Raw genomic sequence first — 14,588 nt, 5'->3', positions numbered from 1 at the left:
TAACCGATATGCTTTTGTGCTTAATTGAACCATTACGCGTAGTGCTGTATATAAGGAAACCATTACGATTGTAACTAACGCTTTATCTCGGTGGGGAGGGGTGTTATGTAGTGTAGTTTCACCCTGGGCCTACAGGGGGATACTGTATATAGTTTTCACTCAGGTCTGTAGATAGTTTTCACTCAGGTCCGCGGCAGTTATTTTAGGCGGGAACTCTGGGCTGTGGTGGTTACAATGTTGACAGCCGGCTGCCTATAAATACAGGCCGGCTGAGCTGTTCGTAGTCAGTTCTATTCCAGCTTACCACAATAAAGAGCTACTTGAAGAAATCGCTGTGCCGGCTGCTATGTCAACCCACGACTTAACAATTATTATTATTATTATTATTATTATTATTATTATTATTTACACCTCTGTCATGTCCCCTCTTCAACACCTTTTCTCTAAGCTAAAAAGTCCCAGACGCCGCAATTTTTCTCCATATGGAAGTCTCTCCATTCCTACTCTGAACCTTTTCGAATTCTACAGCATCCTTCTTGAGGTGAGGAGACAAGAACGGTACACGGTATTCCAAACGCAGGTAGATAAAAACAGACAGATAGAAGCCAGAGCAACAATAATGAGAGGAGAATATAGTGGGTCTCTCCAATATGTATTTCACTTTATACAATACAGCAAAATTAAACATGGCTTGGGGCTGTGGAAGCAGAGAGCAGCGGGGCTGCAACCGGACAGGAGAAGTACAAAATGGGTGGGAAACCTGGGAGAAGATCATAATTGTCCAGCTGGAAGGAGCTTATTGCTATATTTCTTTCAGGATTATCTTTGCCAGTTATGAAGCCTAACTTTCCAGTAGACATGGCAGGACTTTACATTAAATTTGCAGCGGATGCTTCTGTTTAGTCGTCCTCTCCAGTACAGATGTGTTTGGAGCAATAAGCAAGAATGTTATCTATTTTTAAAAGAAGGAATGGGGATGAACGCTGGAAGGAAGAGTCAGATTACATGTGATGGGCAGTTCCTCCATTCCTTCCACTATTTTTTTAAAATGAAAAGCAGTCAATGGGAGGCTGAAATAGGGAGAGGAGACTCGGTGTCTGGAGGGCTGGCTTAACCCTTTTATTTACTTACTATCTCCTCCCTGCTCAAACCTGCCTCATCCCAGCTGCTTTTCTGCTCATAAGGGGGGAGAGAGAGACGGATCCTGTATATTTTCCCCTGCAGCAAAAGGGGAGAGGGGGGAATTTGGAGTTGAGAGGCGGGTTAAGCAGCCACTTGCTGCACAAGTCCTCTGTTTCCAACTTGGTCTGCTTTTTTCACAGCTGCTTTTCATTTAACAATATTACTTTTTAAAACCCTAACTGTATCAGGAAGGAAAATCCATGCACTGCACACTATGTCTTGTTGTTTAGTTGTTTAGTCATGTCCGACTCTTTGTGACCCCATGGACCAGAGCATGCCAGGCACTCCTGTCTTCCACTGCCTCCCGCAGTTTAGTCAAACTCATGCTGGTAGCTTCGAGAACACTGGCCAACCATCTCGTCCTCTGTCGTCCCCTTCTCCTTGTGCCCTCCATCTTTCCCAACATCAGGGTCTTTTCCAGGGAGCCTTCTCTTCTCATGAGGCGGCCAAAGTATTGGAGCCTCAGCTTCACGATCTGTCCTTCCAGTGAGCACTCAGGGCTGATTTCCTTAAGAATGGATAGGTTTGATCTTCTTACAGTCCATGGGACTCTCAAGAGTCTCCTCTAGCACCATAATTCAAAAGCATCAATTCTTCGGCGATCAGCCTTCTTTATGGTCCAGCTCTCACTTCTATACATCACTACTGGGACAACCATAGCTTTAACTATACGGACCTTTGTCGGCAAGGTGATGTCTCTGCTTTTTAATATGCTGTCTAGGTTTGTCATTGCTCTTTTCCCAAGAAGCAGGTGTCTTTTAATTTCGTGACTGCTGTCACCATCTGCAGTGATCATGGAGCCGAAGAAAGTAAAATCTCTCACTGCCTCCATTTCTTCCCCTTCTATTTGCCAGGAGGTGATGGGACCAGTGGCCATGATCTTCGTTTTTTTGATGTTGAGGTTCAGACCATATTTTGCGCTCTCCTCTTTCACCCTCATTAAGAGGTTCTTTAATTCCTCCTCACTTTCTGCCATCAAGGTTGTGTCATCTGCAGATCTGAGGTTGTTGATATTTCTTTACACCATGTGTACTTTGAGCCAAATATTCAGCCTTTCTGAGTCATGGGCTGGAAGTTTCTGAGCAGAATACGGCCCTGGAAGGCCATGTCCCCCCACCCTCCACCCCTATGAAATTGCAGAGTGACATGACTGCCAAATGTATTTTTTACATAGGGAAAGAAAAGTGCCAACATCACTACACTGTGGAACTGGGAGAGATATATTGTGGAGTCTTCAGGTCATCCATCTTGCAGTACTGATACCTGGATAAGAGGAGGCAGAAAACAGGGGCAGGCGTTGCGGTACAGAGGGATGAATGTGTCCTTTTCAGTTTCCCATTTTTTCAATCTTATATTCAGTTCTCCACGTTTCCACAACAATGTGCAGGTTTTTGCTGCTGAATCCATGAAAATCCACCAGTTTTGCATGCAGTTCTTCTAATTACTGTGCCCATTTTGGCAAGCATTCCCCCGCCCCTCAAAGCAATGCAACGTCATATGCTATTTTCACTTATGTATACATCTCCACGCACTCTTTAAGTATATGCATTTTCGGACATGTCGTTTGGTTAAAGAATCACAAATTCGGACAACCATGGATTTCAAAGGATTGCTGTTTCAGTTCATGTATTGGTTCGAGAAGTTCGAATCGGGCCATTTCTCATCGAAATGCAAGCAAAATCAAATTCCGCCCCTGCCCTAGGCCGAGGTGGGGAATCCAAGCACACTGCTCAGTTCACTGATAAGATGATACACAGGCAAAACACTGTAGCTGCTGTATAAGGGATTGTGATGAATATTGAAATGTAATTGGATTAAATAAGTCTTTGGAAGCAGAATTAATTTCATTTGATTTCTTACCTTGAAATCTAGCACGTGGGGGGCTATCTAAAACGTGTAATTGGCATTTTAAGTGATTGATATTTGAATTGGAATGGTAATTTGGTATTGATATAATGTGGCATATATTGGATTTTTGTAATTGAAAATAAATTTAATTTTTTTAAAAAAAGAAAAGAAAGATAAGATGATGCACAAGCTACCAGGAAGTCCTCCTGCACAAGCCCCATTGACTAAATTGTTGTTGTGTTTGCTACGTCTTGACTTCTCCTGCTTCCCACTATTCTTCAGTGGTGCTGTTAAGAGGTGTGTTGTTGCTGTCACTGCAGCTTCAGCAACTGGACAAAAAATGCATTGGCAGTACATTGCCAAAAACCAGACAGGATCTACCCAGCTTTCACTCTCAACATGTCAGTTTGGTTCTCGAAACTCGCTTGCCCATTTTTTACAACCAATCCAGAATGAGACTGAAGTGGCAGGAGGCTGAGGGGGAGAAATGGCAAGTCTGTCTTCAGAAGTGAGGCCCAGAGGGCTGGAGGTGCTTCCAGAATCCGGACTGCTGCTATTTTCGGGTGGGATTCAATCACATACCAGCAATTAACGTGGATCTGGTGCTCTTACAAACCCACTTTAAAAAATAAACCAGACTTTTTTAGTAGCAAGGACAGTCAAATGCACTGGGAAAATGTGGAATATCGAGTACTTGATGCAACGTGATAAAACAGTTAGAAAGGATGCTGAAAAACTAGCTGACGTTGTCTAACCTGCTGCCAGATTGCTATCCAGGCGGACAATGCTTTGTCACACTAAACGCACCAGGTGTTTGCTTTCAAACCAGGTCAGCTGGAAGTAACCAGAGACTATCAAAGGGGCTGGAGGGAGGAAATTGCAAGGGCAGAAGGAGGGCAGGTACCGGAGAGCTAAACGGCAGGGAAGGGAACGATCGCCAACACTTTGTGGTGTAAACTGTGTTCTGAATAGACAGTGCTGAGCTGAGCTCCCATCCATTGTGCTGTTTGCTGAGAGCTCATTTATCTGTTTCTTGCTGGCTTCTGAACCTGCTGGTGGCAGAGGCGGGAGCTATCTGCCTCCGAGGCGGCCACAGCATCCTTCAACAATACCTTTGCCACATTATACTTCAGGAGAAGCGGCGCCCCAACCCCACCCTGCTCCCAAGCTCATCCTAGCTGCCTGGATTGCAGGTGGCCCTCTGTGGGTATGAAATGGGGAGAATTACAGGCAGTGTTCGAGGCAAGTGCAGTTCACCTTCTGCAGCGCTCCGTGGAGGGCAGAGATGTTTGCCAGGGTGAAGATTGTGCCACGGGGCAGGCCTCTCCCGATGGCGATGCCTGAGACCTCTCCGGGTGAGAGCGCACGATCCCATATGGCAAGGCCGGCCAGGTAGCCCACAAAGGACTCCGAGGGTTCGAACCCACCACCCATTGTGTCTTGCTCCTGACCCAGTACAAGAGACCCTTTGGGGGGAATCTCGTAGCCCTTCTGGAACTTGGAGCCCATGGAAGCCAACCTCCTGTCCACATAGAACCAGTATCGGCCCTGGATGGAGGACCAGATGACACAGATGTGGTGCCACTTGCCATCCAGGATCCGTCCCACCGGCAGCTCCCGAAAAGCAGGGTCGCCAATGACAAAGTGGATGGAGTTCCGGGGTGCAGCATCACGGCCGTGGAGTACCAGCTTATTGTCATTATCCTCAGTGGCATAAGACAGGATGGTGCCCAGGTAGTTGGCACTGGTGCTCACCCAGCTGCAGAGGCTCAGTTCAAGCAGGCCAGCCTGGAAACCTGGCGTGAACGTGGCAAAGTTCTCTGTGGAAGCGTTAGGGAAAAACAGCATGGAATCCACGTTGCAGACTGTGGGGAAAGAGAGAGAAAGAGGCAATCAAGCCTACAAGTTTAACATGTGTCAAATCTGGGAACTGCCCCTGCCCGAGACCAATAGCACTGCTCATCTGAGATATAAAGTTAAGGACCAACATTTCAATTATTTGTGAAATTTTATCAATACAGTGGTACCTCGGGTTAAGTACTTAATTTGTTCCAGAGGTCCGTAGTTAACCTGAAACTGTTCTTAACCTGAAGCACCACTTTAGCTAATGGGGCCTCCTGTTGCCGCCGCGCCACCGGAGCACGATTTCTGTTCTCATCCTGAAGCAAAGTTCTTAACCTGAAGCACTATTTCTGGGTTAGCGGAGTGTGTAACCTGAAGCGTATGTAACCTGAAGTGTATGTAACCTGAGGTACCACTGTATGTTGAAAAAATAGGCTTTGCAAAAGGCAGAAGAATGGCTCAGAGCGTAAGTAAATTCATAAAAGTTATTTACATGGTTTAAAAATCAAAAGAATGGGAGCATTTCTTTTTTATGGACACTGAAAAAGGATTTGACCACATTAAATGGCCATTTTTAAAGCAATATTGGAACTATGGGGATGTAGTCCAATAGTTAGACAAAGGGTAAGTATAGATTCTGCATACAGTACTCTCTCAGCTAATAACTCGGCCAATGGATGCTCATAAGAAAAATTTACTCTCTCTAGAGGTACATGTCATGAATGCCCTTTGTTGCCAGTATTATTTATATTATCTATGGATCATTGGTCTAAACCACTGAGCTTAGGGCTTGCCGATCAGAAGGTCAGCAGTTCGAATCCCCGTGACGGGGTGAGCTCCCGTTGCTCAGTCCCTGCTCCTGCCAACCTAGCAGTTCGAAAGCACCTCAAAGTGCAAGTAGATAAATAGGTACCACTCCGGTGGGAAGGTAAACAGCATTTCCGTGTGCTGCTCTGGTTTTGCCAGAAGCCGCTTAGTCATGCTAGCCACATGACCTGGAAAAACTGTCTGCAGACAAACATTGGCTCCCTCGGCCAGTAAAGCGAGATGAGTGCCGCAACTCCAGAGTCGTTCACGACTGGACTTAACTATCAGGGGTCCTTTACCTTTTTTAAAAAGCCGTTAGCTATAGCTTTAATAACGGCGTGAAGTGGGCAGATGCCTGGATATGTCCGAAGGAATGCTTTAAATGTATGGTGTGGATGGGACCCGAATTGTTCTCTCTCTGGGAAGATACTCCAGGAGAGAGGTTCCAAAGACCAAAGGTGGTAAGGGAATAATCGAACTATTGTGTTGGAAGAGACCATGAGGGTCATCTAATCCAACCCCCTGCAACGCAGGAATCTTTCGCCCAACGTTGGGCTCAAACCCACGGCACTGAGGTTAAGAATCTCATGCTCTACTGACTGAGCCATCTCCCTGGTCACAAAGTCTCCTTCAAGCTACCAATGGCTATCGACTATACAGCACTGCTGCTATTACCACCTCTGGGTAGCTTAGCAGGGCCATTCCGGCAGGATAAACCTGGTTCAGCTCATCTACACGTACTTGTCCCTGGTTTCCGAGGCGCCTCTGACTGCGACTGCTCTTCAGGGGCCTTGTCTACGACCGCTTGCTGTTGCCTGAGCGCTTGCGGCTCTGGTGGATGAGGCTGTTCCGCTTCTGCCTCCTGCTGCTGCGGAGCTTCCCGACCCGGAGGGGATCCGCTCTGCAGCCCTCTGCCCTGAGACTGGGCTGCAAGCCGCGTCCTCTCCTGGAGCAGTTTCTTCCTCTGGCGATGCTTCCCATGGAGCTTTTTCACAGTAGGGTTCTGCCCGCCGGCTGCCTCTGGTTCCTGCTCTTGGGGGACTCGGTTCAGCAGCTGAGCCGCAGTTAGGGGGTTCGGCAGAAGGACCTCATTGTGCACGGGGTTCTTCAGCTGCTGCTCCAACTCATCCAGCTTGCTCCCCTGGCTTTTGAGGGCATCCTGAAGACTCTCCAGGGCTTTCTGGAGGATCCTGTGGCCAGCGTGCACGGCCTGGGTGTCCTCTCGATGGCTCTCGACTTCTTGGGTTAAGTTGGCCAGGAGCGCTCTCTCCTGCTGCCTCTCTGCCGCCTTCTCGCGGTCCCTCTCGCGCAAGGCTTCTTCCAGGGCTCCCAACTTCGAGTCTTGCTTCTTGCCCTTGTTCTGCAGCTTCTTCACCAGAGCTTTCAAGTGGCTCAGCTCCTCCTGCGTGGCTGCGTGGCTCTCATTGGCAGCGGACTCCAGGCCCTGGTGCTTGCTTAGCAGCTGCTCAAACTTGGCATCAATGTTGTAGGAGACGTTGTAATTCCCAGCAATCTCCTGAAGGCGCGTCAGGGTGACCTCCTGGAACCGCCGGAACTGGAAAACAGTTAGGGTGAGGGGGGAATGGAGAAAAACCCAGTGTCATGTACTGAGTTGAATAGGATCCAAAATGCAGCAGTCTGATTGGTCCTAGAACAATAGGATTCAGAATGCAGCAGTCTGATTGGTCCTAGAACAATAGGGTCCAGAATGCAGCAGTCTGATTGGTCCTAGAACAATAGGGTCCAGAATGCAGCAGTCTGATTGGTCCTAGAACAATAGGATTCAGAATGCAGCAGTCTGATTGGTCCTGGAACAATAGGATTCAGAATGCAGCAGTCTGATTGGTCCTAGAACAATAGGACCCAGAATGCAGCAGTCTGATTGGTCCACAGGAACCACCCAATCCAGCTCCAGGTAGAAGTGAATCCGCAACCTGACTGGCCTACAGGAGAATCCCGGAATTAGCCAATCACGTGGGGCCCATTGTGTAAATAATGTATATAAAGCAGACATTCTGGGGGAACTCCCATTCCTCCTCACCACTATGAGCTGAATAAAGAGCATGAAATCCATTCTCGACTCTGAGTATATTTCACCCAGTTAGGTTTCTGGAGGGCTCCTAGAGAGGCTGAGGAATGTGAGGCACACTGCAGATCCAGACTTGCATCAGCAAAGGGTTGAGGGAAGGGGCAGAGAACGAAAGGTGGCCCTTAAGTACTTTCTATCTGGCCCCCAGCACTATCTCCAGATAGGAACAGGGGAGAAATTTGATGCAGCTTGCATTGAAAGGCAAGCCGACTTGATTTGCAATTTTGGAAGCAAGCTGCAAGCCAAAATGCAGCCCTCCTTCAAAATTCTCCCCATTTTGCAGTGCGGTTGTCCAGCCAAGTACAGTGGTACCTCGGGTTACAAACGCTTCAGGTTAGAGACTCTGCTAACCCAGAAATAGTGCTTCAGGTTAAGAACTTTGCTTCAGGATGAGAACAGAAATTGTGGTCCGCCGGCACGCCGGCAGCGGGAGGCCCCATTAGCTAAAGTGGTGCTTCAGGTTAAGAACAGTTTCATGTTAAGAATGGACAAATTAAGTACTTAACCCAAAGTACCACTGTACAGGCCGCTCCCAGTTTAGGTGCGTCTGAACGATGCACAATTGCACACATGTGCATGGCGCCAAACATAGAAGTAGCTCCAAAATGTCATGAAAAGAGATGGAGCTGGATGGAGCAGACTTATTGAGGTCACTCCCAGGAGCATGGCAGTCTGATGCGCGCTTGTGAAATGGGTTGAGCGAGATCTTAGGATCTGGAGGCAGGGTTACATTTTTCCACTGGACTGCTTGGAGCCCATGAATTCACTCAACTCTATTTATATCTCTACAGTAAGGGCTGCCGTTATTGATAGTGTTAACTGGAAACCATTCACGAGTGACTTATACTCATGCACGGGTTTATTTTGCTATTTCTGATCCAAAACGCTTCACGTCATTATTTCCTAGCTGACAAGCTCCCTTGGGGAAGCTTCAAAAGTTCCTCAAAAGTTGTGAGTTCCTGATAGGCCAGGAATTGGAATCCTGGTGCCCTGGAGGTGCGGCTGAGCGCTGACTCGCCATCAGCCTCTGGCCAGCATGACCAATGGTCAGGGACGATGGGAGTTGTAGTCCAGCAACCTCTGGAGGGCCAAAGGTCCCCCAACCCTCTGGAAATCAATAGGTAAATGGTTATGGAGACTGTAATCATCACAAGCTTGTGACACCCTTGGGTTAGGTCAATAACTCGGGCTAATGGTCTCCAGTGAGATGAACTTAAAATCATAGAATCGGGAGAGACCACGAGAGTCATCTAGTCCAACAACCTTGCATTGCAGGAATATTTTGCCTGACGTGGGGCTCAAATTCAAAACAGCACCTCAGAACAGGGCTTTCTGGGGAAAGCAAGATGGTGGCCGCACACCTTCCAGGTGTCCTGGATTTTCCAGGGACAGTCTGGGAATTTCGAAAGCCTTCTTGGCTTCTGATTTGATCCCAGAATGTCCCGATTTCCCCCGCCACTGCTGCCGCCACTGAGCTCAGGAAGGAGGATGAGACGGCGTTTGTCCCAGGCGGCAGCGGCAGTGGCAGCGGCTGTGAGGTCTTATCCCATTGCCTCTCCATGGCCTCTGCTACTGGCCTCCTCCCTTGGGCAGCTCATAATGGCAACTCGAGAGCAGGCAAGGAGGAGAGGTTGATGCACCAGCTCTGGGGGGGCAGGCAGAGGGCAGGGCCCTGGGCAGGAGGAAACACGGAGAGGAATGGAGCATAAGGAATCTTGATATTTTTTTTTAAATGCTTTGTGCATCTACGCAGGGCCAGCTTTAGGTTTGACTGTTGGCGGGGATGTGGCTGGCCACTGCAATAATCCCCTGCCTGCCCCCAAGAATTTCACCTTATCCATGAAATATTGCTGTGGGGAAAACGAAGGGGGTGAAAAGGCAGCTCTTGTTCATTTGCTCCCATTCTAGTAAAAACAATAACAATAGAAATATAATTCTATTATTTGTACCCCACCTATCTGACTGGGTTTCCCCAGCCACTCTAGGCACCTTCCAACACATGTAAAAACATAATAAAACATTGCACATTAAAAGGCTTCCGTGTGAAATGCGGACAGGCTGCCATAATCACCATCATCATCATGTGCTTTTTTCTGGGGGGACGCAGGGGTATGCATACTCCTAAACATTTTGTGAAACTTTGTACTTTTGTCCATTTACTTTATTTATTTCCCCCAATTTGAACTATAAATTGGTGGTTTTCTTGAGTCAAATGAGAGTACCCTTAAACATTTCTTAAGAAAAAAAGCACTGATAATAATAATGATGATGATGATGATGATAACAATAATTTGTAACCCAGCTACTCTAGGCCATCCACTTAAGCACTTAGCTTCCCCCAGAAAATGCCGGGAACTGCAGTTTACTCCCTCACAAAGCTACAATTCCCAGCACTGCTGACGAACTAAGGTTCCCCCAGATTCTTTATGGGAAACTGTGTGCGTCAATGAATGGCGTGTACGCTGCCTCAGTTTATTATGAATAACAATAAAGCACAATCTAACACACGCTTGTGGTTGCTGGTAAGAGGTTATGGGCTAATCCTAGCAGGGCTGCCAAGGGCTGAATAGATATCACAACAGCAGCTACTCCCACTAACTTTTAAAAGGAAACATGACCCCAAGCCTAATGAATCACTGCGACTGGAGCGGCACCCAGACTTCTTTGCCGCCAGCTGCCAATTCCACTATTTTTGGCGGGTGCATTCTCTTGAGCATCACAGAGGACTGCAAACAGATGTCTCCTGCTTCGACCACAGCAGCGAGTTATCGCTATTATCTCAGTAGCGCCAGAGGGCCTGCAAGGATGGGTGTTTGCCCTATCTGAAGATAGAACAGCACCTCCCGCCCAACAACCCACAACGCTCCCTTTCATTTCTCTAAATCGGGACTCTTCCCTGCTAGTCCTGGAAAGGGTGCCGCTCAAGAATCAATTGCTTTATTTATCAGCGCCTGTTATAGCTGGTTGCTGGGCAGACAACTCGCGCCACAACACCCACTGCCACTCCCCATTTGGACTCCTGGCCTTGTCTCTACTGGTACAGTGGACGCTCGGGTTGTGAACATGATCCATGTGGGATGAACGTTCGCAAGCCACAGCGTTCGCAACCCGCGTCTGCGTGCCTGTGGCTTGCGATTTGGCGTTCCTGTACATGCACAAAGCGTGATTTAGCGTTTTTGCACATGCGCAACCGCGGAAACCCGGAAGTAACCCAACCTGAAGTGTCTGTAACCCGAGGTATGACTGTACTGGTGCTATTCAGCAAGCTCTCTTTCCCCCGTGAACCATTAACGGTTTTCATTTCATCTCGGTTCAAATGGATCCATTGGTTTTGTGATACAGTGGTACCTTAGTTCTAGAACTTAATCCATTCCGGGAATCCATTCGGCTCCTGAAACCGTTCAAAAGGCAAGGTGCGGCTTCCGATTGGCTGCAGGAGCTTCCTGCACTCAATTGGAAGCAACGTCGGACGTTCGGCTTTCGAAAAACATTCGCAAACTGGAACACTTACTTCTGGGTTTGTGGCATCTGGGAGCTGATTTGTTTGACAACTAAGGCATTCAGAAACCAAGGTATCACTGTACAGTCATACCTCGGGTTACAGACACTTCAGGTTGTGTTTTTTTAGGTTACTGATGCGCCGAAACCTGGATGTACCGGAACGGGTTACTTCTGGGTTTCGGAGGGAGTTCGTTCCTGATATTGAGTCGGAATCTCCTTTCTTGTAACTTGAAGCCACTGGTTCAAGTCCTACCTGCCAGGGCAGGAGAAAACAAGCTTGCTCCATCTTCCACGTGACGGCCCCTGAGATATTTGAAGACGGTTGTCATATCTCCTCTTTTCCAGGCTAAACATATCCTTTTCTCGTTTGAGGCAGATCCACACCATACTTTTAAAGCATATCCAACACACTTTTAAAGCACATAGCTCCCCACCCCCAGGATCTTGGGAACTGTAGTTTGTTAAGAGTGCTGGGAGTTATAGCTCTGTGACAGGGACACTATAGCTCCCGGGATTGTTGAAAGGGAGGTCATGTGCATTAAATGTATTTGGTATGGTTCTTTAGTAGCTTGCAAGGAGCATTCTGAGCAGGGCTGAGTGAATCTGCCAAGTTCTGGTTTCTCATCTTCCCAGTTTGAAGTAAAGCTCTTCACATATAACAAAGATCGCAAGTCCTAATGAAAATTCATCCGGATTTTATTCCTAATAGCCACATTTTTGCCTGCACCTTTGTCCAATATGCACATCTTTGCAAAGCAATAATGTATCTTTAATGCATTTAATTTTCACTAACAAGTGTCTTTAGTATACATTATACAGTAGCATACGCATTTTTGGACACATTAATTGGCTGGAGAAGTAAAATGCAAAATTTGAAGAATTTCAAAGTATGGCTGTGTGATTTCAGGGAATTAGGTAAGGTCACATTTAATTAATGCAAGCTGAATTGAATTCTCCCTCAAGGACTACTACTTTTTCTTATCAGCATGGGCAGGTACATAATAGTGCAGTTGTTCTGTTAACTCCAGTAGGTCAGTTGGACATAACAGGTTTTGTTATTTATTTATGTAATACATCATATTGCAAATGAAACAAAATGGCAGCTGGACAAAGGGGGGTGTCAATGGCAGTTCATATAATAAGCTCATATAGTGCATTCATATCTCAGAAGCGACACCTTATGCTTTGCGTAAATCCTGCACTGTTTTTTTCTTAGGTGGTTATTGTTTTAGATCTTCTTTTAAATACAAACTGCCTGGTGTTGCCTGCTGAAGGGCACCGGAGAAACCCAAACAAATATTAGCTAGAAATCTAACTACAAAGTCCTGTGTACGATCGGCTCTCTTGAGAAATTAACAGGTAAAAAGGCTGAGCCCAACAAGAAGTCATTCTGGGAATATCAAGGCAGAACAAAAGAGCAGCTCAAAGATAACCTGGATATTTTATTAGAGCAATATCTACCAGCGCCAGGAATAATGCTAAGTTCAAATCAAAGGTATAAAATGGGGAAAAAAATAATTTCCAGCCTTTGATGAAGAACAAAGACCCTGGTAGCTTGTTTTTATTCTGTGCAACCCGCACAGAACTTACTGTTCTGTTCTGGCTGGAATGATTTCACTAGTTGTTGTTTTTTATAACTGTAATTGTTTTATCTGTTTTCATAACTGTATATTATATTGTTGTCTCCTGCTCTGGGAACTTACTGTGAAGGGCTGGTAAGAAACCTAGCATCTTAATATTGAAAAGCAAACAAACTTTGTATGGAAAAATACTCGATACACAACCTACATGTCCAAAAGGCATGAATACCAATAATTAAGAAGCTGGTTTTTCGAAACATTGTGGAATTCAACCGTTTTAGTTTTACTGAGCTAAAATAAATGTTATGGCGAGATGGGAATATGGGTAACAAAACCTTGTACATAAAAAAGGGGCAAACTCTCGTGGTTTAATTTGAAGTCTGGAACAAATTAAATATTTGTGGGATTTTGAATGATCAGATTTGGATTTTAGTTTGCGAATGAGTTTAACAGGTTGCGTCCACCCCAGGTTAGACTGTCAGCAAATTCCAGAGTCCAGAATAATAGATACAGATCTACATTAGTCAGACGGCAGGATCCACTATCAAGAACATTATTTGGTGAACTTACAATAATAAGTTTATTAAGACAATTTAAGACAATCCATCAATCCATGCCAGGCTCACCTGCTCTTCCAATCGTCTAAACCTTTCGAAGAATAGCTTCCTTCGCTCCGCTGTCCCAGGCTGCTGGACCAAGGTGCCCTGAAGACAGAGAGCGGCAAGGATCATGAAGACGGACAACATTTTCCGTGTTCCCAGCATCCCAAGAGCCACACACATCTTTGGGGTGATGCTCTAGGTGGGAACACAGAAGACAGGGTTCAGCGTCTGTAGAAGAGTCCCCCTCTTAACACTACACTGTTCAGAAAGCGGCTGCTGCGATCCCTTCCTTTGCTTCTAGAAGCCCAAGGTCCTCCCACCAAGCTAAAAAGAGACCCTAGTTTGTTCTCAGAATAGATGAGTTCCACAGACTTCTCTGGCATTCCCAAGAAGCCAAGTTTAGTCTCAGAGCTTGGCAGCCGCGTGGAGACATTGCCTGGGGGAGGGAGAACCTGGCTTGGTTTTTGGAGTTCCTTCCAGGACCTGGAAATCAGGAGAAGCCTGGTTACAAAGTTGGCTGCTTATTTCATTCATATGTTGTTTAGTCATTTAGTCGTGTCCGGCTCTTCGTGACCCCATGGACCAGAGCATGCCAGGCACTCCTGTCTTCCACTGCCTCCCGCAGTTTGGTCAGACTCATGTTAGTAGCTTCGAGAACATTGTCCAACCATCTCGTCCTTTGTCATCCCCTTCTCCTTATGCCCTCAGTCTTTATATTCTTTCCCTCCCTTCCTCCCTCTCTCTCTCTCTCTCTCTCTCTCTCTCTCTCTCACACACACACACACACACAGTCATACCTCGGGTTACAGACGCTTCAGCTTGCGTTTTTTTGGGTTACAGACCGCCAAAACCCGGAAGTACTGGAACGGGTTATTTCTGTGTTTCGGCGGTTGCGCATGTGCAGAAGCACTAAATTGCGCTCTGCACATGTGCAGAAGCGCCAAATCACAACCCACACGTGCGCAGACACACCACTGCAGGTTGCGGACACTGTGGGTTGCGAACGTGCATCCCGCACAGATCATGTTCGCAACCCGAGCGTCCACTGTATATATATTACCAACTTTTTCTGAAGTAAAACAAGGACATGTGTCTTCCGGGATGGGCTCCTGGGTGAGTCATGTGACCTGCACCTTG

At 46.7% G+C, this 14,588-nt stretch overlaps 1 protein-coding gene across 1 annotated transcript; it reads right to left on the bottom strand.

Moving 5' to 3' along the window:
- Positions 1 to 633: 633 nt before the first annotated feature.
- PTX4 (pentraxin 4) lies at positions 634 to 14,166 on the bottom strand. Its single transcript, XM_083474371.1, has 3 exons — positions 13,476 to 14,166; positions 6,421 to 7,234; positions 634 to 4,895 (listed from the first exon to the last, which is right to left on the bottom strand). The coding sequence occupies exons 1-3, from the start codon at positions 13,629 to 13,631 to the stop codon at positions 4,255 to 4,257; spliced, it is 1,611 nt and encodes a 536-aa protein (XP_083330497.1). The 5' UTR covers positions 13,632 to 14,166; the 3' UTR covers positions 634 to 4,254.
- Positions 14,167 to 14,588: the final 422 nt, after the last annotated feature.

The sequence above is a fragment of the Podarcis liolepis genome (genome assembly GCF_965112155.1).
Source record: "Podarcis liolepis genome assembly, chromosome: 14".
Taxonomy (NCBI): Eukaryota; Metazoa; Chordata; class Lepidosauria; order Squamata; family Lacertidae; genus Podarcis; species Podarcis liolepis.
The sequence above is the reverse complement of the archived record's forward strand: the minus strand, read 5'-3'. Positions and strand labels throughout refer to the sequence as shown.

Bases quoted from the DNA above. Each gene is read 5' to 3' on its own strand.
- PTX4 (XM_083474371.1), bottom strand. From the start codon at position 13,631: ATGTGTGTGGCTCTTGGGATGCTGGGAACACGGAAAATGTTGTCCGTC. The intron at 7,235-13,475 runs GTGAGCCTGGCA...ACTGTTTTCCAG, and splicing joins TTAGACGATTGGAAGAGCAG to TTCCGGCGGTTCCAGGAGGT. The intron at 4,896-6,420 runs GTACGTGTAGAT...CTTTCCCCACAG, and splicing joins GCCTCGGAAACCAGGGACAA to TCTGCAACGTGGATTCCATG.